Genomic DNA, 23,694 nt, shown 5'->3' on the forward strand with positions numbered 1-23,694 from the left:
ACTGCTTTTTGATGGTTCCAAGACCAATGTGACCTGTTCTATTGCCTGCTAATTGTACGTTCCAGGTTGAAAAATTATTTTTAGGAGGTCAAGGTGTATGAATGATAAGAGAAAAACTGAAATAACCACAGCTACGCAAACACCAGTCCACCAAAAAAAAATCATTTAATTAAAATAAGGTAACATTTTTTTTTCATCATCATACGGATGAACTGTGCTAAATGTGTTTCTAAAAAGAAAAAGCAGGACGTGACTCGTGAGCCAAGATCATGACTCTTTTGCTCTTCTTCACATCAGTTTTCATCTGCGAGGAGGAGGAGGAGGGCGGCTCCTGATGTGCTGACACTTGGGGAAGTGCCTCTGTGCCGGCCTGGGGGCAAAGCGCCGGCCGCAGTGAGGGCAGGGCACGTAGTCGGGGTTTGGATTCGCGGGGGGCTGGGGCAGGTTCACAACTTTCCCTCCTTGCGTGATCACCTGCTGCACCTCCCTGGCCTGTTTGATGCTCCGAATGAAATCCTCGTGCTTCTGCCTCCAGTTGTTCTTTCTCAGCTGGGAACAGGAAATGAAACCAATAAAACAGCTTCCAGAAAAAGTCCAGACTAGCACTGCGTACACAGTCTGGTCGCAAACCATTCACAAGGCAAGAAAATATCAATACAGTAATAACGTAGCTTTCTGGGGCCACCTTTCAGGTCATTGGGTAGAGAGTACAATTTACGTAGTTATGGTTTTGTTTCCTGTGAGTGCTATTTGCTTGATATGTAGATTTTTACAACAGAATTCAGAAGTCACTAAGACACATTTATTCTGTCTGGCAAATGTGCCTTTGCGGCAGTTTTTCAGAAGAGTACTTCATAAAACACTTATTTATTGTCTACATTGATTTATAAGCTGAGTCTGACTCTAGGAGAAAAAAAGGGAAGCTTGGAAAGAGTTTAAGGATAGCCCTTACCACGATTGGCGGTTTAACCTTCTTCTTATGGATGTATGTCTCCAGTTCTGTTCCCTTGGCCCTGTGCTTGAAAGAGTCAAAAACCTTCCTCTTTGAATTCTGAAGCTTCTTGCAGATCTTGCTGTGTTTCTCCAGCCTCTCTACAGCAAACTTCCCGTGACACAGTTCACAGGGCACCAGCTGAGGGTTTCCACTCTGGCTATTCTCATATGGAAATTGCTCAGCGGTAGGGCACATCAGACTTGTAGGGGACAAATATCTGTTTTCCACTGACAGAGTTTGTTCATCCAGACATGTGGTGTTATTTCTGAAGTGGCCCTGCGCGGCCTGTGCCGCTGACACGTCGCTTTCAGGGAGCCTTGCTTTCTTGAGATACTTTCTCCTTCCACAGGGGACGTCTTCTAGCCCACGGCTGCAAGGGCTCACTTGACGTCTCTCCTGATGGGAAAGCGCAGAGGGAAAGTGCGATTCTGCGCATCCGCCATCTTCCATTGGAGAACCATAATCAAGGTTGTCTCCTCTGATAGGAAGGGCTTTCCTTGGAGTGAAGGCTTTTTGCTTCTCCATTCTGCAGGTCAGAAGAGGCACGGCCTTAGAGCGGTGGTTGGCCCATGGTCCTCTGGGGCAAAGCTCGCTCTGCCTCGCCTCTATTTTCCCTTCCGGCCACCTCTCTGGAGTCTTCCATCTCTCTCGGAACCATCCTCAGCTCCTCCTGAGCTCTGAAGAGCTTCGCCTGCATCATGGCCTCCTTCTGGCGAATCTCGTCCTTCATCATGGCCTCCTTCCGGCGCATCTCATCCTGCAGGCTGGCCTCCCTCCGGCGATGCTCCTCCTTCAGCGCGGCCTCTGCCTCGGCCACTTTTCGTAGCTCCTCTTGCAACTGAAAGTGCTCCTTCCCATTGGCATGAGAAGGGCATTGCCCTGGAGGGGTCGCCACCATGGGGAGGACAGTCCTGTCCTTAGGTTTGCGTACTCTTGAGCCCCTCCTGCCCGGCCTCTCGCAGGGCCTCTCATGACCATCCTGAGGCGGGGTGGGGGCAAACAAGGAATCACTCTGTGCGTCCGGGCGGTCCACAGCCCGAACCTCACCAGGGCCGGAGACTTTCCTGTTACCCATAGGCTTCAGGGGGTAAGACCGATCATACCCCACAGTGTTCTTCTCGGGGCCCTGTTGGGCTTGGAAGCGATAGCTGTTCCCCATCTTCTTCTCCGCAGCGTATTTGACATATTGGAAACATTTTCTCATCTTCTGTAGAGCTGCCTCCTGCCGCCGATTGTACATGGCGATCATTTTTTTCTCCTTTTCCTGCATCAGTTTCTCTTGGAAGGTGGCCTTCAGAAGCTGTATCTTGGGAGGCGGGCAGTACGTGGAAATCAGATCCTGTTGCCTTAAGGGCGCGGGTCGATTCGAGTCTGTGTCCTTCGGGGAGGGGGACAGAGCACCAGGCTTAGGACTGGGCTCCATTGGCAAATGAGATATGAGCTTTGTTTCCCAGGTATCTGGAAAAGGCAAAAATGGCAAATAAATGATATCCTGCACAGTCTAGTATGGTCTAATAGAAAAGAATAAAAAAAAACAATTCAGGAAATACACAACTTTTGAATATTAAACCTAATGGTGTTGAATGCTGCATGCTGACTCAGTAGGAGACAGATCCTAAACATAAACATTATAATAAACATTTGTTTCCCAAATAACATTCTCAATGTTCAGAATGCTTAAAGTCATGAGCTTTTTTAAAAATGTTTAACTGAAACCTGGAAATGTGCTATTTCATTTCAAAGCTTGTATTATATCTATGATATAAATGTTTTTTTATATAAAATTAACCCATTATGCAACAGGGGTTTGAGCAAAAGTCACTGTGAATAAGGGAATTTATCAATATTAATTAGCCGTTTCACTACATTATAGATAGCTGAAGGATTATGATACAGTATATCGATTTCGCTACAAATTGACAAGCATATTTGATGACACTTACCAAACAAGTTTTAAACAGCGGAGAAATAGTTCACCACGACGATAGCAATGCAATGTTTGACTGCATCTCCCTATGTGATATATCTGTATTTGGGTATATACAGATCACGTAATTCAGGGAGCACTGTTACGTCAGGTCACCAACCATTATTACGACGCTCATATGTCATAGAGCTCCTTAGGATGTTTGTATAATCTTTATCCAAATTTTCATATGGCCGCAGTTACGGCGTTTATTTTACAGTTAATGTAACAGGGTGTCATTATATTTTTCTGTCTTTATGGTGGCAGACCACTTAAATAAATCTGAGTAGGCGGTTTCTACAAGTGGGTCAGATAAAATATTAAATATACAGTAAAAGCTCACACCTATTCATACCCTTTATGTACTGTATATCTACAATTACGTATACTACGTATACAGTTATCGTATACTATAATACGATAACTACCATTACAAAATGTATCCCTTTTGATTTGAAGTGGTTCTTTTAAATAAGTAAATTGCAATCACTTAGCCTACATCTGAGCTCCTAATTCATCGCGACGACGGACTGAGACTCCAGTTGGATTTGTGAGAAGTAAAGGGGTGTGCCTGTTTTAAAACCGATTCATACGTCTTAAACACATGGACATAGATAGCAGTCTGTGTTATATAATTTATCTTTTTATTTTATTTAAATTTAAGTATCACATACACATTTTCAAAGTAACTGTACCCCTTTTAATTATGATCCCCATCGCTCACAGCTCCGAAGGTGAGACGAGGGCTACTTCAGATGGGATTTCCAATATTTCTCTCTTAGCTTGTATACCGGTGGAAAGGAGAGGGGTCTTAAAACGTGTTGATAGTAAGATTGGGATGTATTTGCAGTCTAGATATAGTTTTTTTAATGTTCGGAGCCGCCACAGATTCATTTTCTTACGACTGCTTTTCTGGATGACAATGACAATGCAAACGATGGTGTTAAGGCGAGGCTGTGCCTTAAGGCTCCTCTGCTTACAATATTCAGCGCGTAAATCGCAAACGAGCGCCTTCCCTTACGATGAAAATGCAGAAAATAAGACCACGAGATTTAAACCTACGGCTTACAAATTTATGCGTAAACACTAAAACCGTATCTTTAGCAAAACTGGCGAGACAATGTGTTTTATCATTTAAAAAAGTATTGGAAAATAATTAAAGGTTATCACGATAAACAGAGGTTACTGATCTACTACTGTACGCTGTGACCAAAAATGAGAGTCCCCCGATCCTCGCAGCCTTCATGCTTTGGTCTTGGCCTGGCCGTTTTTTTTAAGATAATGGGGTCAAGTTAAGAAATTATGCAAGTTTCTAATCAAATCCAAGGGCGCCCCGATCTCCTAAACATCTTTAGAAGGCCGACGGACCACACTGCACGGTCCGGGTCCGGGCCCTGACCCGGTTCTGGATAATGCCAGCTTAAAGTGAAAAATTCTACTGTACATATTATGTTTCTTATTATGGTATATATGTATAATGTGGCGCGACCGCTTCACGAAGCTAGAAAGAAAGTTATCCGCCATTTTTATTTTACCTGCAATTGAATTTGCCATTAAAATCACGATTAATACCGCAGCTGCTAAATTACTTACCTAAAAGCGTTCAGATACAAAAGCACTTGAGCTTTAATGTTTATATACTGTTGGCCCGATGACCTACTTCAAGAAGAATTGTTACATAGACCGCCAAGGACTGTCATCACACTTTACGTCATAAAGCGCTTTAAAACTTTTGACAAGTTCAACACCTCATATTTTGTACTGTTTATCATGGTAAAAGCAACTCAAAGCAATTCTAAAAATGATCGAAAGGTAAAAATACAAGCTTATACGAGCTGTCGTTTTAACATTTATAACATATATTTAAACAAAACATATATAATCTATTTTAATAAAATAGAAAAGTGTTCTTAGTCTTCACTTAAAAGCTGTTAGAAGCTGCCTTTCTGACAAGAGAGTTCTGTGAGTTCCACAGTCTCAGTGCATTAAAGTCAAAACCAGTTGCTTTTTATTTCCTCTTTTACGACAGAGCAAGGAGGGTGTCCACAGACCACTGTGCACCTGCAGACTGATATGGGGGGTAAAAAGTCTAGAAGTTAGTAAATAAGATTTTGACATATGTTCTAAAACACACCGGACACCTGTACAGTGATGCCAACACACTGATCTGAGCTCCTTCTTTGAGTTAAATCCTAGCATCTGCATTTTTTACAAGTTGTTGCTATGGCAGAGCATGACCAGAGCATAACAGAAACCACCCATTTTCTAACCGCTTCATCCAATTCAGGGTCAGGTGGTCAGGGGGTCGGGGGGTCACGGGGGAGCCAGAGCCTCAGAAAGTAATAAGCAGGAGATACCTGGGACTGGATGGTAGTCCAATGCAGGGAAGACACAGACACTCACCAATTATCCCAGAAGCCAAATAACCTACCAGTAGTTCTTTGAACTTTGGGAGGAAGCCGGAGCACCCAAAGCAAACTCATGCAAACATGGGGAGAACATACAAGCTCCATACAGATAGCACCCCAGGTCCAGAAGTGTACCCAGGGCCTCAGCACTGTGAGCTAGCAATGCTAAACACTGGGCTACTGTGCATGCTAATTTCTAGGCATCAGGTGATCAATCAGGTAGTGTTTCTCAGATAAAAGGACACCAGTAATTTAGTATGAGATTCAAATTGACCTCAGAACAAAATATAACTTATGTTATATAACTTATATAGAATTTACTACAGCATAACTGTCTTATTTGTAGAAAATATTAACAACATGCCTATTAAACATACAGTATCTAGCAATCAGCAATCAAAATAAAAACATTTCCAAACATGGAAACTGCCCAGTTAATGAAGCATTTCAAAGACATTAATCTATTCAATAATTACAGTTTCAAGTAGATAACAGATTTATATTCAGATTACGAAAGTATCATAACAACGGCTGCTTGTGTAAGGAATCCATGAATACCACTGTACATGAGAAATTCACACCTATTTGTAATCAATACACAAAATCCTATTGAATTTCAGGTACTTGTTTATTCAGCATTGCTTGACTCCGCGGACTCCTTGTTGTTTCAATATTCTAGCAATAGGACTAATCGCCAATACAGTGCCGTTGTAATCTATTCCTTCTGCCAGCAGAGGACGGTATTCGCACAGTCAGTTCAGGATAAGATACGGTCCTCGCAGTTCACAGTACAACTGGCCACAGCCGTACTCGGAATATGCTCTCGATAACCTCGTTTAGTTTAAGAACGGCCGTATTTCATATCAACCCACAGATGCATTGCATAAACACTAGAATTCTGGTTGTATTTAAATTGACCTTATACGTTTTGGATTATGTTTAACCTTCTTCAATTTCTTTAACCATATTTTGAGATGATTACGTTTACAGAAGCAAATATTATTCAGTGCTTTTTCTTCACTCCTTTAATCAAACCCACATTTCTTTAAGGAGGGCCATTGTGAAACTCCCCAAAGTGAGCTGAATTAATCTTTTATTCTTCACACCTGCGAAGTCATTCCTTCATTGTGTAATATGAAGGCCTTTCATTATTCACGTATACTACAACATCTGAAAATAATGGGTCTTGAAATAGTTGAATGAAAGAAAATCCTGAATAACTCCTCCAAATGCGTGTTACACTTTCATCAGGTACACACACTTTGAATGTGATGAACTATAAAAAGTTATTTTAACCATACCCAATGGAGCTCGGGAGTGCGATTGCATACACAATCATGTTTTCAGTGTTTGGACATCAGCCGTACATCAGAACAATCATTTCACTAACACAGCTCCATGTTGAGTGACTTCCCTCCAAAAACACAAAGTCACTTTCCCTTAGCAATTATTGCATGGACTTAGATTATCTGCCTTCTGCATCAAGCCCTGTATGATATACTGTACAAAGCCAAGCTTTGGGATAGTGCTTTGTTTGGATCCTTGTCTTGATCCTTTTGGATCCCAGGCTGCTCATTTGCAAATGAGTTTTGACATTAATTATAGTGACTATAGCAATGAGCTGGCACTGTGGTTCACAGAGCTGGGGTCCTGGGTTCAATTCCTGGGGTGCAGTCTGGATGGAATTGTATGTTCTCCCTTCATTTGTGTGGATTTCTTCCAGGTGCTCCAGTTTCTTCCCACAGTCCAAAGACATACAGTACTAGTAGGTTAAGGTGGAACTACAGTCCCAATTTTGCAGACACAAAAGTATTTAATTTCAGTCACAAAATAAAATCATTGACATTATAGAAAAACTTTACAAACTCAAAATTGAGCACAAAATCATGAATTTTGTGAAAGGACTGTAAGTTACGCCATGTTGTAACAAATTCGCATTCAAGTTCCACACAAATTGCGATGTGATGCAGCCCTTCCTGCTCACTAATCACTGTAATGACTAATGCAATGTGATGTAGGAGAGAAAGGGTATAGGTTATGCAGCAAACATTTCACTGCAAAAAACGTTCCATTCCAAGGTTCTTTATGCAGAGTTAACAATGTAGTATTATTTATTGGCAAAAACGTAAAAAAGTTGAGAGTTATATTTCCATTGGATTAAACGAGATGTATTCACAAGCCTGCTCCTTTACAATGTCATAGGGCCACAACAGATTATAGGAAGTTTTGCTGCCTCGTTCTGAATCGCAGAACATGGTAATTCTTTAACCTTGAAATGTAGTCTATTTTGTGATGTAATGATGCAATGTCCCTTTACTGAGAGCCAGCAATCAACGGATGTGTCTGATCGTGAATGGTTTTCCCTGTTGTTTGTTGTATTACTTGGTGTTGCATTTTAAGCTGTGCATGAGGCAGGACCCGGAGGCTGCTGCTTCTGCTGGGATTGAGGAAGAGCTGAGCGCCATGTAAGGCAAAGACACTGCGTTCCACTTTATCAGGTGCCTGGAGTGTAAGAGCTGCAGATAATATTGAGTCACATTAATCCCAACATATTTCAAATATTATGAAAATTAAATAAATTAAATCAAATAACTTTCATTAAAAAAATCAATCACTCTTTACCTTGCTTTTTCAGTTGTTTTTAAGGAAAATTGATGCCGAGAATGTGTGAATACTGCTTTTTGATGGTTCCAAGACCAATGTGACCTGTTCTATTGCCTGCTAATTGTACGTTCCAGGTTGAAAAATTATTTTTAGGAGGTCAAGGTGTATGAATGATAAGAGAAAAACTGAAATAACCACAGCTACGCAAACACCAGTCCACCAAAAAAAAATCATTTAATTAAAATAAGGTAACATTTTTTTTCATCATCATACGGATGAACTGTGCTAAATGTGTTTCTAAAAAGAAAAAGGAGGACGTGAGTCGTGAGCCAAGATCATGACTCTTTTGCTCTTCTTCACATCAGTTTTCATCTGCGAGGAGGAGGAGGGCGGCTCCTGATGTGCTGACACTTGGGGAAGTGCCTCTGTGCCGGCCTGGGGGCAAAGCGCCGGCCGCAGTGAGGGCAGGGCACGTAGTCGGGGTTTGGATTCGCGGGGGGCTGGGGCAGGTTCACAACTTTCCCTCCTTGCGTGATCACCTGCTGCACCTCCCTGGCCTGTTTGATGCTCCGAATGAAATCCTCGTGCTTCTGCCTCCAGTTGTTCTTTCTCAGCTGGGAACAGGAAATGAAACCAATAAAACAGCTTCCAGAAAAAGTCCAGACTAGCACTGCGTACACAGTCTGGTCGCAAACCATTCACAAGGCAAGAAAATATCAATACAGTAATAACGTAGCTTTCTGGGGCCACCTTTCAGGTCATTGGGTAGAGAGTACAATTTACGTAGTTATGGTTTTGTTTCCTGTGAGTGCTATTTGCTTGATATGTAGATTTTTACAACAGAATTCAGAAGTCACTAAGACACATTTATTCTGTCTGGCAAATGTGCCTTTGCGGCAGTTTTTCAGAAGAGTACTTCATAAAACACTTATTTATTGTCTACATTGATTTATAAGCTGAGTCTGACTCTAGGAGAAAAAAAGGGAAGCTTGGAAAGAGTTTAAGGATAGCCCTTACCACGATTGGCGGTTTAACCTTCTTCTTATGGATGTATGTCTCCAGTTCTGTTCCCTTGGCCCTGTGCTTGAAAGAGTCAAAAACCTTCCTCTTTGAATTCTGAAGCTTCTTGCAGATCTTGCTGTGTTTCTCCAGCCTCTCTACAGCAAACTTCCCGTGACACAGTTCACAGGGCACCAGCTGAGGGTTTCCACTCTGGCTATTCTCATATGGAAATTGCTCAGCGGTAGGGCACATCAGACTTGTAGGGGACAAATATCTGTTTTCCACTGACAGAGTTTGTTCATCCAGACATGTGGTGTTATTTCTGAAGTGGCCCTGCGCGGCCTGTGCCGCTGACACGTCGCTTTCAGGGAGCCTTGCTTTCTTGAGATACTTTCTCCTTCCACAGGGGACGTCTTCTAGCCCACGGCTGCAAGGGCTCACTTGACGTCTCTCCTGATGGGAAAGCGCAGAGGGAAAGTGCGATTCTGCGCATCCGCCATCTTCCATTGGAGAACCATAATCAAGGTTGTCTCCTCTGATAGGAAGGGCTTTCCTTGGAGTGAAGGCTTTTTGCTTCTCCATTCTGCAGGTCAGAAGAGGCACGGCCTTAGAGCGGTGGTTGGCCCATGGTCCTCTGGGGCAAAGCTCGCTCTGCCTCGCCTCTATTTTCCCTTCCGGCCACCTCTCTGGAGTCTTCCATCTCTCTCGGAACCATCCTCAGCTCCTCCTGAGCTCTGAAGAGCTTCGCCTGCATCATGGCCTCCTTCTGGCGAATCTCGTCCTTCATCATGGCCTCCTTCCGGCGCATCTCATCCTGCAGGCTGGCCTCCCTCCGGCGATGCTCCTCCTTCAGCGCGGCCTCTGCCTCGGCCACTTTTCGTAGCTCCTCTTGCAACTGAAAGTGCTCCTTCCCATTGGCATGAGAAGGGCATTGCCCTGGAGGGGTCGCCACCATGGGGAGGACAGTCCTGTCCTTAGGTTTGCGTACTCTTGAGCCCCTCCTGCCCGGCCTCTCGCAGGGCCTCTCATGACCATCCTGAGGCGGGGTGGGGGCAAACAAGGAATCACTCTGTGCGTCCGGGCGGTCCACAGCCCGAACCTCACCAGGGCCGGAGACTTTCCTGTTACCCATAGGCTTCAGGGGGTAAGACCGATCATACCCCACAGTGTTCTTCTCGGGGCCCTGTTGGGCTTGGAAGCGATAGCTGTTCCCCATCTTCTTCTCCGCAGCGTATTTGACATATTGGAAACATTTTCTCATCTTCTGTAGAGCTGCCTCCTGCCGCCGATTGTACATGGCGATCATTTTTTTCTCCTTTTCCTGCATCAGTTTCTCTTGGAAGGTGGCCTTCAGAAGCTGTATCTTGGGAGGCGGGCAGTACGTGGAAATCAGATCCTGTTGCCTTAAGGGCGCGGGTCGATTCGAGTCTGTGTCCTTCGGGGAGGGGGACAGAGCACCAGGCTTAGGACTGGGCTCCATTGGCAAATGAGATATGAGCTTTGTTTCCCAGGTATCTGGAAAAGGCAAAAATGGCAAATAAATGATATCCTGCACAGTCTAGTATGGTCTAATAGAAAAGAATAAAAAAAAACAATTCAGGAAATACACAACTTTTGAATATTAAACCTAATGGTGTTGAATGCTGCATGCTGACTCAGTAGGAGACAGATCCTAAACATAAACATTATAATAAACATTTGTTTCCCAAATAACATTCTCAATGTTCAGAATGCTTAAAGTCATGAGCTTTTTTAAAAATGTTTAACTGAAACCTGGAAATGTGCTATTTCATTTCAAAGCTTGTATTATATCTATGATATAAATGTTTTTTTATATAAAATTAACCCATTATGCAACAGGGGTTTGAGCAAAAGTCACTGTGAATAAGGGAATTTATCAATATTAATTAGCCGTTTCACTACATTATAGATAGCTGAAGGATTATGATACAGTATATCGATTTCGCTACAAATTGACAAGCATATTTGATGACACTTACCAAACAAGTTTTAAACAGCGGAGAAATAGTTCACCACGACGATAGCAATGCAATGTTTGACTGCATCTCCCTATGTGATATATCTGTATTTGGGTATATACAGATCACGTAATTCAGGGAGCACTGTTACGTCAGGTCACCAACCATTATTACGACGCTCATATGTCATAGAGCTCCTTAGGATGTTTGTATAATCTTTATCCAAATTTTCATATGGCCGCAGTTACGGCGTTTATTTTACAGTTAATGTAACAGGGTGTCATTATATTTTTCTGTCTTTATGGTGGCAGACCACTTAAATAAATCTGAGTAGGCGGTTTCTACAAGTGGGTCAGATAAAATATTAAATATACAGTAAAAGCTCACACCTATTCATACCCTTTATGTACTGTATATCTACAATTACGTATACTACGTATACAGTTATCGTATACTATAATACGATAACTACCATTACAAAATGTATCCCTTTTGATTTGAAGTGGTTCTTTTAAATAAGTAAATTGCAATCACTTAGCCTACATCTGAGCTCCTAATTCATCGCGACGACGGACTGAGACTCCAGTTGGATTTGTGAGAAGTAAAGGGGTGTGCCTGTTTTAAAACCGATTCATACGTCTTAAACACATGGACATAGATAGCAGTCTGTGTTATATAATTTATCTTTTTATTTTATTTAAATTTAAGTATCACATACACATTTTCAAAGTAACTGTACCCCTTTTAATTATGATCCCCATCGCTCACAGCTCCGAAGGTGAGACGAGGGCTACTTCAGATGGGATTTCCAATATTTCTCTCTTAGCTTGTATACCGGTGGAAAGGAGAGGGGTCTTAAAACGTGTTGATAGTAAGATTGGGATGTATTTGCAGTCTAGATATAGTTTTTTTAATGTTCGGAGCCGCCACAGATTCATTTTCTTACGACTGCTTTTCTGGATGACAATGACAATGCAAACGATGGTGTTAAGGCGAGGCTGTGCCTTAAGGCTCTTCTGCTTACAATGTTCAGCGCGTAAATCGCAAACGAGCGCCTCTCTTACGATGAAAATGCAGAAAATAAGACCACGAGATTTAAACCTACGGCTTACAAATTTATGCGTAAACACTAAAACCGTATCTTTAGCAAAACTGGCGAGACAATGTGTTTTATCATTTAAAAAAGTACTGGAAAATAATTAAAGGTTATCACGATAAACAGAGGTTACTGATCTACTACTGTACGCTGTGACCAAAAATGAGAGTCCCCCGATCCTCGCAGCCTTCATGCTTTGGTCTTGGCCTGGCCGTTTTTTTTAAGATAATGGGGTCAAGTTAAGAAATTATGCAAGTTTCTAATCAAATCCAAGGGCGCCCCGATCTCCTAAACATCTTTAGAAGGCCGACGGACCACACTGCACGGTCCGGGTCCGGGCCCTGACCCGGTTCTGGATAATGCCAGCTTAAAGTGAAAAATTCTACTGTACATATTATGTTTCTAATTATGGTATATATGTATAATGTGGCGCGACCGCTTCACGAAGCTAGAAAGAAAGTTATCCGCCATTTTTATTTTACCTGCAATTGAATTTGCCATTAAAATCACGATTAATACCGCAGCTGCTAAATTACTTACCTAAAAGCGTTCAGATACAAAAGCACTTGAGCTGTAATGTTTATATACTGTTGGCCCGATGACCTACTTCAAGAAGAATTGTTACATAGACCGCCAAGGACTGTCATCACACTTTACGTCATAAAGCGCTTTAAAACTTTTGACAAGTTCAACACCTCATATTTTGTACTGTTTATCATGGTAAAAGCAACTCAAAGCAATTCTAAAAATGATCGAAAGGTAAAAATACAAGCTTATACGAGCTGTCGTTTTAACATTTATAACATATATTTAAACAAAACACATATAATCTATTTTAATAAAATAGAAAAGTGTTCTTAGTCTTCACTTAAAAGCTGTTAGAAGCTGCCTTTCTGACAAGAGAGTTCTGTGAGTTCCACAGTCTCAGTGCATTAAAGTCAAAACCAGTTGCTTTTTATTTCCTGTTTTACGACAGAGCAAGGAGGGTGTCCACAGACCACTGTGCACCTGCAGACTGATATGGGGGGTAAAAAGTCTAGAAGTTAGTAAATAAGATTTTAACATATGTTCTAAAACACACCGGACACCTGTACAGTGATGCCAACACAGTGATCTGAGCTCCTTCTTTGAGTTAAATCCTAGCATCTGCATTTTTTACAAGTTGTTGCTATGGCGGAGCATGACCAGAGCATAACAGAAACCACCCATTTTCTAACCGCTTCATCCAATTCAGGGTCAGGGGGTCAGGGGGTCAGGGGGCACGGGGGAGCCAGAGCCTCAGAAAGTAATAAGCAGGAGATACCTGGGACTGGATGGTAGTCCAATGCAGGGAAGACACAGACACTCACCAATTATCCCAGAAGCCAATTAACCTACCAGTAGTTCTTTGAACTGTGGGAGGAAGCCGGAGCACCCAAAGCAAACTCATGCAAACATGGGGAGAACATACAAGCTCCATACAGATAGCACCCCAGGTCCAGAAGTGTACCCAGGGCCTCAGCACTGTGAGCTAGCAATGCTAAACGCTGGGCTACTGTGCATGCAAATTTCTAGGCATCAGGTGATCAATCAGGTAGTGTTTCTCAGATAAAAGGACACCAGTTATTTAGTATGAGATTCAAATTGACCTCAGAACAAAATATAACTTATGTTATATAACTTATATAGAACTTACTACAGCATAACTGTCTTATTTGGCTCTTGTAGAAAATATTAACAGCATGCCTATTAAACATACAGTATCTAGCAATCAGCAATCAAAATAAAAACATTTCCAAACATGGAAACTGCCCAGTTAATGAAGCATTTCAAAGACATTAATCTATTCAATAATTACAGTTTTAAGTAGATAACAGATTTATATTCAGATTACGAAAGCATCATAACAACTGCTGCTTGTGTAAGGAATCCATGAATACCACTGTACATGAGAATTCCACACCTATTTGTAATCAATACACAAAATCCTATTGAATTTCAGGTACTTGTTTATTCAGCATTGCTTGACTCCGCGGACTCCTTGTTGTTTCAATATTCTAGCAATAGGACTAATCGCCAATACAGTGCCGTTGTAATCTATTCCTTCTGCCAGCAGAGGACGGTATTCGCACAGCCAGTTCAGGATAAGATACGGTCCTCGCAGTTCACAGTACAACTGGCCAAAGCCGTATTCGGAATATGCTCTCGATAACCTCGTTTAGTTTAAGTACGGCCATATTTCATATCAACCCACAGATGCATTGCATAAACACTAGAATTCTGGTTGTACTTAAATTGACCTTATACGTTTTGGATTATGTTTAACCTTCTTCAATTTCTTCAACCATATTTTGAGATGATTACGTTTACAGAAGCAAATATTATTCAGTGCTTTTTCTTCACTCCTTTAATCAAACCCACATTTCTATAAGGAGGGCCATTGTGAAACTCCCCAAAGTGAGCTGAATTAATCTTTTATTCTTCACACCTGCGAAGTCATTCCTACATTGTGTAATATGAAGGCCTTTCATTATTCACGTATACTACAACATCTGAAAATAATGGGTCTTGAAATAGTTGAATGAAAGAAAATCCTGAATTACTCCTCCAAATGCGTGTTACACTTTCATCAAGTACACACACTTTGAATGTGATGAACTATAAAAAGTTATTTTAACCATACCCAATGGAGCTCAGGAGTGCGATTGCATACACAATCATGTTTTCAGTGTTTGGACATCAGCCGTACATCAGAACAATCATTTCACTAACACAGCTCCATGTTGAGTGACTTCCCTCCAAGAACACAAAGTCACTTTCCCTTAGCAATTATTGCATGGACTTTGATTATCTGCCTTCTGCATCAAGCCCTGTATTATATACGGTACAAAGCCAAGCTTTGGGATAGTGCTTTGTTTGGATCCTTGTCTTGATCCTTTTGGATCCCAGGCTGCTCATTTGCAAATGAGTTTTGACATTAATTATAGTGACTATAGCAATGAGCTGGCACTGTGGTTCACAGAGCTGGGGTCCTGGGTTCAATTCCTGGGGTGCAGTCTGGATGGAATTGTATGTTCTCCCTTCATTTGTGTGGATTTCTTCCAGGTGCTCCAGTTTCTTCCCACAGTCCAAAGACATACAGTACTAGTAGGTTAAGGTGGAACTACAGTCCCAATTTTGCAGACACAAAATTATTTAATTTCAGTCACAAAATAAAATCATTGACATTATAGAAAAACTTTACAAACTCAAAATTGAGCACAAAATCATGAATTTTGTGAAAGGACTGTAAGTTACGCCATGTTGTAACAAATTCGCATTCAAGTTCCACACAAATTGCGATGTGATGCAGCCCTTCCTGCTCACTAATCACTGTAATGACTAATGCAATGTGATGTAGGAGAGAAAGGGTATAGGTTATGCAGCAAACATTTCACTGCAAAAAACGTTCCATTCCAAGGTTCTTTATGCAGAGTTAACAATGTAGTATTATTTATTGGCAAAAACGTAAAAAAGTTGAGAGTTATATTTCCATTGGATTAAACGAGATGTATTCACAAGCCTGCTCCTTTACAATGTCATAGGGCCACAACAGATTATAGGAAGTTTTGCTGCCTCGTTCTGAATCGCAGAACATGGTAATTCTTTAACCTTGAAATGTAGTCTATTTTGTGATGTAATGATGCAATGTCCCTTTACTGAGAGCCAGCAATCAACGGATGTGTCTGATCGTGAATGGTTTTCCCTGTTGTTTGTTGTATTACTCGGTGTTGCATTTTAAGCTGTGCATGAGGCAGGACCCGGAGGCTGCTGCTTCTGCTGGGATTGAGGAAGAGCTGAGCGCCATGTAAGGCAAAGACACTGCGTTCCACTTTATCAGGTGCCTGGAGTGTAAGAGCTGCAGATAATATTGAGTCACATTAATCCCAACATATTTCAAATATTATGAAAATTAAATAAATTAAATCAAATAACTTTCATTAAAAAAATCAATCACTCTTTACCTTGCTTTTTCAGTTGTTTTTAAGGAAAATTGATGCCGAGAATGTGTGAATACTGCTTTTTGATGGTTCCAAGACCAATGTGACCTGTTCTATTGCCTGCTAATTGTACGTTCCAGGTTGAAAAATTATTTTTAGGAGGTCAAGGTGTATGAATGATAAGAGAAAAACTGAAATAACCACAGCTACGCAAACACCAGTCCACCAAAAAAAATCATTTAATTAAAATAAGGTAACATTTTTTTTTCATCATCATACGGATGAACTGTGCTAAATGTGTTTCTAAAAAGGAAACGCAGGACGTGAGTCGTGAGCCAAGATCATGACTCTTTTGCTCTTCTTCACATCAATTTTCATCTGCGAGGAGGAGGAGGAGGGCGGCTCCTGATGTGCTGACACTTGGGGATGTGCCTCTGTGCCGGCCTGGGGGCAAAGCGCCGGCCGCAGTGAGGGCAGGGCACGTAGTCGGGGTTTGGATTCGCGGGGGGCTGGGGCAGGTTCACAACTTTCCCTCCTTGCGTGATCACCTGCTGCACCTCCCTGGCCTGTTTGATGCTCCGAATGAAATCCTCGTGCTGCTGCCTCCAGTTGTTCTTTCTCAGCTGGGAACAGGAAATGAAACCAATAAAACAGCTTCCAGAAAAAGTCCAGACTAGCACTGCGTACACAGTCTGGTCGCAAACTATTCACAAGGCAAGAAAATATCAATACAGTAATAACATAGCTTTCTGGGGCCACCTTTCAGGTCATTGGGTAGAGAGTACAATTTACGTAGTTATGGTTTTGTTTCCTGTGAGTGCTATTTGCTTGATATGTAGATTTTTACAACAGAATTCAGAAGTCACTAAGACACATTTATTCTGTCTGGCAAATGTGCCTTTGCGGCAGTTTTTCAGAAGAGTACTTCATAAAACACTTATTTATAAGCTAAGTCTGACTCTAGGAGAAAAAAAGGGAAGCTTGGAAAGAGTTTAAGGATAGCCCTTACCACGATTGGCGGTTTAACCTTCTTCTTATGGATGTATGTCTCCAGTTCTGTTCCCTTGGCCCTGTGCTTGAAAGAGTCAAAAACCTTCCTCTTTGAATTCTGAAGCTTCTTGCAGATCTTGCTGTGTTTCTCCAGCCTCTCTACAGCAAACTTCCCGTGACACAGTTCACAGGGCACCAGCTGAGGGTTTCCACTCTGGCTATTCTCATATGGAAATTGCTCAGCGGTAGGGCACATCAGACTTGTAGGGGACAAATATCTGTTTTCCACTGACAGAGTTTGTTCATCCAGACATGTGGTGTTATTTCTGAAGTGGCCCTGCGCGGCCTGTGCCGCTGACACGTCGCTTTCAGGGAGCCTTGCTTTCTTGAGATACTTTCTCCTTCCACAGGGGACGTCTTCTAGCCCACGGCTGCAAGGGCTCACTTGACGTCTCTCCTGATGGGAAAGCGCAGAGGGAAAGTGCGATTCTGCGCATCCGCCATCTTCCATTGGAGAACCATAATCAAGGTTGTCTCCTCTGATAGGAAGGGCTTTCCTTGGAGTGAAGGCTTTTTGCTTCTCCATTCTGCAGGTCAGAAGAGGCACGGCCTTAGAGCGGTGGTTGGCCCATGGTCCTCTGGGGCAAAGCTCGCTCTGCCTCGCCTCTATTTTCCCTTCCGGCCACCTCTCTGGAGTCTTCCATCTCTCTCGGAACCATCCTCAGCTCCTCCTGAGCTCTGAAGAGCTTCGCCTGCATCATGGCCTCCTTCTGGCGAATCTCGTCCTTCATCATGGCCTCCTTCCGGCGCATCTCATCCTGCAGGCTGGCCTCCCTCCGGCGATGCTCCTCCTTCAGCGCGGCCTCTGCCTCGGCCACTTTTCGTAGCTCCTCTTGCAACTGAAAGTGCTCCTTCCCATTGGCATGAGAAGGGCATTGCCCTGGAGGGGTCGCCACCATGGGGAGGACAGTCCTGTCCTTAGGTTTGCGTACTCTTGAGCCCCTCCTGCCCGGCCTCTCGCAGGGCCTCTCATGACCATCCTGAGGCGGGGTGGGGGCAAACAAGGAATCACTCTGTGCGTCCGGGCGGTCCACAGCCCGAACCTCACCAGGGCCGGAGACTTTCCTGTTACCCATAGGCTTCAGGGGGTAAGACCGATCATACCCCACAATGTTCTTCTCGGGGCCCTGTTGGGCTTGGAAGCGATAGCTGTTCCCCATCTTCTTCTCCGCAGCGTATTTGACATATTGGAAACATTTTCTCATCTTCTGTAGAGCTGCCTCCTGCCGCCGATTGTACATGGCGATCATTTTTTTCTCCTTTTCCTGCATCAGTTTCTCTTGGAAGGTGTCCTTCAGAAGCTGTATCTTGGGAGGCGGGCAGTACGTGGAGATCAGATCCTGTTGCCTTAAGGGCGCGGGTCGATTCGAGTCTGTGTCCTTCGGGGAGGGGGACAGAGCACCAGGCTTAGGACTGGGCTCCATTGGCAAATGAGATATGAGCTTTGTTTCCCAGGTATCTGGAAAAGGCAAAAATGGCAAATAAATGATATCCTGCACAGTCTAGTATGGTCTAATAGAAAAGAATAAAAAAAAACAATTCAGGAAATACACAACTTTTTAATATTAAACCTAATGGTGTTGAATGCTGCATGCTGACTCAGTAGGAGACAGATCCTAAACATAAACATTATAATAAACATTTGTTTCCCAAATAACATTCTCAATGTTCAGAATGCTTAAAGTCATGAGCTTTTTTAAAAATGTTTAACTGAAACCTGGAAATGTGCTATTTCATTTCAAAGCTTGTATTATATCTATGATATAAATGTTTTTTTATATAAAATTAACCCATTATGCAACAGGGGTTTGAGCAAAAGTCACTGTGAATAAGGGAATTTATCAATATTAATTAGCCGTTTCACTACATTATAGATAGCTGAAGGATTATGATACAGTATATCGATTTCGCTACAAATTGACAAGCATATTTGATGACACTTACCAAACAAGTTTTAAACAGCGGAGAAATAGTTCACCACGACGATAGCAATGCAATGTTTGACTGCATCTCCCTATGTGATATATCTGTATTTGGGTATATACAGATCACGTAATTCAGGGAGCACTGTTACGTCAGGTCACCAACCATTATTACGACGCTCATATGTCATAGAGCTCCTTAGGATGTTTGTATAATCTTTATCCAAATTTTCATATGGCCGCAGTTACGGCGTTTATTTTACAGTTAATGTAACAGGGTGTCATTATATTTTTCTGTCTTTATGGTGGCAGACCACTTAAATAAATCTGAGTAGGCGGTTTCTACAAGTGGGTCAGATAAAATATTAAATATACAGTAAAAGCTCACACCTATTCATACCCTTTATGTACTGTATATCTACAATTACGTATACTACGTATACAGTTATCGTATACTATAATACGATAACTACCATTACAAAATGTCTCCCTTTTGATTTGAAGTGGTTCTTTTAAATAAATAAATTGCAATCACTTAGCCTACATCTGAGCTCCTAATTCATCGCGACGACGGACTGAGACTCCAGTCGGATTTGTGAGAAGGGGTGTGCCTGTTTTAAAACCGATTCATACGTCTTAAACACATGGACATATATAGCAGTCTGTGTTATATAATTTATCTTTTTATTTTATTTAAATTTAAGTATCACATACACATTTTCAAAGTAACTGTACCCCTTTTAATTATGATCCCCATCGCTCACAGCTCCGAAGGTGAGACGAGGGCTACTTCAGATGGGATTTCCAATATTTCTCTCTTAGCTTGTATACCGGTGGAAAGGAGAGGGGTCTTAAAACGTGTTGATAGTAAGATTGGGATGTATTTGCAGTCTAGATAAAGTTTTTTTAATGTTCGGAGCCGCCACAGATTCATTTTCTTACGACTGCTTTTCTGGATGACAATGACAATGCAAACGATGGTGTTAAGGCGAGGCTGTGCCTTAAGGCTCCTCTGCTTACAATATTCAGCGCGTAAATCGCAAACGAGCGCCTTCCCTTACGATGAAAATGCAGAAAATAAGACCACGAGATTTAAACCTACGGCTTACAAATTTATGCGTAAACACTAAAACCGTATCTTTAGCAAAACTGGCGAGACAATGTGTTTTATCATTTAAAAAAGTACTGGAAAATAATTAAAGGTTATCACGATAAACAGAGGTTACTGATCTACTACTGTACGCTGTGACCAAAAATGAGAGTCCCCCGATCCTCGCAGCCTTCATGCTTTGGTCTTGGCCTGGCCATTTTTTTTAAGATAATGGGGTCAAGTTAAGAAATTATGCAAGTTTCTAATCAAATCCAAGGGCGCCCCGATCTCCTAAACATCTTTAGAAGGCCGACGGACCACACTGCACGGTCCGGGTCCGGGCCCTGACCCGGTTCTGGATAATGCCAGCTTAAAGTGAAAAATTCTACTGTGCATATTATGTTTCTTATTATGGTATATATGTATAATGTGGCGCGACCGCTTCACGAAGCTAGAAAGAAAGTTATCCGCCATTTTTATTTTACCTGCAATTGAATTTGCCATTAAAATCACGATTAATACCGCAGCTGCTAAATTACTTACCTAAAAGCGTTCAGATACAAAAGCACTTGAGCTGTAATGTTTATATACTGTTGGCCCGATGACCTACTTCAAGAAGAATTGTTACATAGACCGCCAAGGACTGTCATCACACTTTACGTCATAAAGCGCTTTAAAACTTTTGACAAGTTCAACACCTCATATTTTGTACTGTTTATCATGGTAAAAGCAACTCAAAGCAATTCTAAAAATGATCGAAAGGTAAAAATACAAGCTTATACGAGCTGTCGTTTTAACATTTATAACATATATTTAAACAAAACATATATAATCTATTTTAATAAAATAGAAAAGTGTTCTTAGTCTTCACTTAAAAGCTGTTAGAAGCTGCCTTTCTGACAAGAGAGTTCTGTGAGTTCCACAGTCTCAGTGCATTAAAGTCAAAACCAGTTGCTTTTTATTTCCTCTTTTACGACAGAGCAAGGAGGGTGTCCACAGACCACTGTGCACCTGCAGACTGATATGGGGGGTAAAAAGTCTAGAAGTTAGTAAATAAGATTTTAACATATGTTCTAAAACACACCGGACACCTGTACAGTGATGCCAACACACTGATCTGAGCTCCTTCTTTGAGTTAAATCCTAGCATCTGCATTTTTTACAAGTTGTTGCTATGGCAGAGCATGACCAGAGCATAACAGAAACCACCCATTTTCTAACCGCTTCATCCAATTCAGGGTCAGGTGGTCAGGGGGTCGGGGGGTCACGGGGGAGCCAGAGCCTCAGAAAGTAATAAGCAGGAGATACCTGGGACTGGATGGTAGTCCAATGCAGGGAAGACACAGACACTCACCAATTATCCCAGAAGCCAATTAACCTACCAGTAATTCTTTGAAGTGTGGGAGGAAGCCGGAGCACCCAAAGCAAACTCATGCAAACATGGGGAGAACATACAAGCACCATACAGATAGCACCCCAGGTCCAGAAGTGTACCCAGGGCCTCAGCACTGTGAGCTAGCAATGCTAAACACTGGGCTACTGTGCATGCTAATTTCTAGGCATCAGGTGATCAATCAGGTAGTGTTTCTCAGATAAAAGGACACCAGTTATTTAGTATGAGATTCAAATTGACCTCAGAACAAAATATAACTTATGTTATATAACTTATATAGAACTTACTACAGCATAACTGTCTTATTTGGCTCTTGTAGAAAATATTAACAGCATGCCTATTAAACATACAGTATCTAGCAATCAGCAATCAAAATAAAAACATTTCCAAACATGGAAACTGCCCAGTTAATGAAGCATTTCAAAGACATTAATCTATTCAATAATTACAGTTTCAAGTAGATAACAGATTTATATTCAGATTACGAAAGTATCATAACAACGGCTGCTTGTGTAAGGAATCCATGAATACCACTGTACATGAGAATTTCACACCTATTTGTAATCAATACACAAAATCCTATTGAATTTCAGGTACTTGTTCATTCAGCATTGCTTGACTCCGCGGACTCCTTGTTGTTTCAATATTCTAGCAATAGGACTAATCGCCAATACAGTGCCGTTGTAATCTATTCCTTCTGCCAGCAGAGGACGGTATTCGCACAGCCAGTTCAGGATAAGATACGGTCCTCGCAGTTCACAGTACAACTGGCCACAGCCGTACTCGGAATATGCTCTCGATAACCTCGTTTAGTTTAAGAACGGCCGTATTTCATATCAACCCACAGATGCATTGCATAAACACTAGAATTCTGGTTGTATTTAAATTGACCTTATACGTTTTGGATTATGTTTAACCTTCTTCAATTTCTTTAACCATATTTTGAGATGATTACGTTTACAGAAGCAAATATTATTCAGTGCTTTTTCTTCTTTCCTTTAATCAAACCCACATTTCTTTAAGGAGGGCCATTGTGAAACTCCCCAAAGTGAGCTGAATTAATCTTTTATTCTTCACACCTGCGAAGTCATTCCTTCATTGTGTAATATGAAGGCCTTTCATTATTCACGTATACTACAACATCTGAAAATAATGGGTCTTGAAATAGTTGAATGAAAGAAAATCCTGAATAACTCCTCCAAATGCGTGTTACACTTTCATCAGGTACACACACTTTGAATGTGATGAACTATAAAAAGTTATTTTAACCATACCCAATGGAGCTCGGGAGTGCGATTGCATACACAATCATGTTTTCAGTGTTTGGACATCAGCCGTACATCAGAACAATCATTTCACTAACACAGCTCCATGTTGAGTGACTTCCCTCCAAAAACACAAAGTCACTTTCCCTTAGCAATTATTGCATGGACTTAGATTATCTGCCTTCTGCATCAAGCCCTGTATGATATACTGTACAAAGCCAAGCTTTGGGATAGTGCTTTGTTTGGATCCTTGTCTTGATCCTTTTGGATCCCAGGCTGCTCATTTGCAAATGAGTTTTGACATTAATTAAAGTGACTATAGCAATGAGGTGGCACTGTGGTTCACAGATCTGGGGTCCTGGGTTCAATTCCTGGGGTGCAGTCTGGATGGAATTGTATGTTCTCCCTTCATTTGTGTGGATTTCTTCCAGGTGCTCCAGTTTCTTCCCACAGTCCAAAGACATACAGTACTAGTAGGTTAAGGTGGAACTACAGTCCCAATATTGCAGACACAAAAGTATTTAATTTCAGTCACAAAATAAAATCATTGACATTATAGAAAAACTTTACAAACTCAAAATTGAGCACAAAATCATGAATTTTGTGAAAGGACTGTAAGTTACGCCATGTTGTAACAAATTCGCATTCAAGTTCCACACAAATTGCGATGTGATGCAGCCCTTCCTACTCACTAATCACTGTAATGACTAATGCAATGTGATGTAGGAGAGAAAAGGTATAGGTTATGCAGCAAACATTTCACTGCAAAAAACGTTCCATTCCAAGGTTCTTTATGCAGAGTTAACAATGTAATATTATTTATTGGCAAAAACGTAAAAAAGTTGAGAGCAATATTTCCATTGGATTAAACGAGATGTATTCACAAGCCTGCTCCTTTACAATGTCACAGGGCCACATCAGATTACAGGAAGTTTTGCTGCCTCGTTCTGAATCGCAGAACATGGTA

At 41.7% G+C, this 23,694-nt stretch overlaps 3 protein-coding genes across 3 annotated transcripts; all 3 read right to left on the bottom strand.

Moving 5' to 3' along the window:
- Nucleotides 1–298: 298 nt before the first annotated feature.
- Nucleotides 299–2,220, bottom strand: LOC138227633 (zinc finger C2HC domain-containing protein 1C-like). Its single transcript, XM_069186318.1, has 2 exons — nt 953–2,220; nt 299–549 (listed from the first exon to the last, which is right to left on the bottom strand). The coding sequence occupies exon 1, from the start codon at nt 2,196–2,198 to the stop codon at nt 1,545–1,547; it is 654 nt and encodes a 217-aa protein (XP_069042419.1). The 5' UTR covers nt 2,199–2,220; the 3' UTR covers nt 299–549; nt 953–1,544.
- Nucleotides 2,221–8,275: 6,055 nt separating this feature from the next.
- On the bottom strand, nt 8,276–10,257 carry LOC138227631 (zinc finger C2HC domain-containing protein 1C-like). The gene is made up of 2 exons (XM_069186316.1): nt 8,990–10,257; nt 8,276–8,586 (listed from the first exon to the last, which is right to left on the bottom strand). The coding sequence occupies exon 1, from the start codon at nt 10,233–10,235 to the stop codon at nt 9,582–9,584; it is 654 nt and encodes a 217-aa protein (XP_069042417.1). The 5' UTR covers nt 10,236–10,257; the 3' UTR covers nt 8,276–8,586; nt 8,990–9,581.
- Nucleotides 10,258–16,386: 6,129 nt separating this feature from the next.
- LOC138227628 (uncharacterized) lies at nt 16,387–19,103 on the bottom strand. The gene is made up of 3 exons (XM_069186313.1): nt 19,003–19,103; nt 17,018–18,517; nt 16,387–16,631 (listed from the first exon to the last, which is right to left on the bottom strand). The coding sequence occupies exon 2, from the start codon at nt 18,480–18,482 to the stop codon at nt 17,610–17,612; it is 873 nt and encodes a 290-aa protein (XP_069042414.1). The 5' UTR covers nt 18,483–18,517; nt 19,003–19,103; the 3' UTR covers nt 16,387–16,631; nt 17,018–17,609.
- Between the last annotated feature and the right edge of the window lie 4,591 nt (nt 19,104–23,694).

This window comes from Lepisosteus oculatus, unplaced genomic scaffold (assembly GCF_040954835.1).
Source record: "Lepisosteus oculatus isolate fLepOcu1 unplaced genomic scaffold, fLepOcu1.hap2 HAP2_SCAFFOLD_39, whole genome shotgun sequence".
NCBI classification, from domain to species: Eukaryota; Metazoa; Chordata; class Actinopteri; order Semionotiformes; family Lepisosteidae; genus Lepisosteus; species Lepisosteus oculatus.

Coding starts and splice junctions, on each gene's coding strand:
- LOC138227633 (XM_069186318.1), bottom strand. CDS start 2,198: ATGAGAAAATGTTTCCAATATGTCAAATACGCTGCGGAGAAGAAGATG.
- LOC138227631 (XM_069186316.1), bottom strand. CDS start 10,235: ATGAGAAAATGTTTCCAATATGTCAAATACGCTGCGGAGAAGAAGATG.
- LOC138227628 (XM_069186313.1), bottom strand. CDS start 18,482: ATGGAGCCCAGTCCTAAGCCTGGTGCTCTGTCCCCCTCCCCGAAGGAC.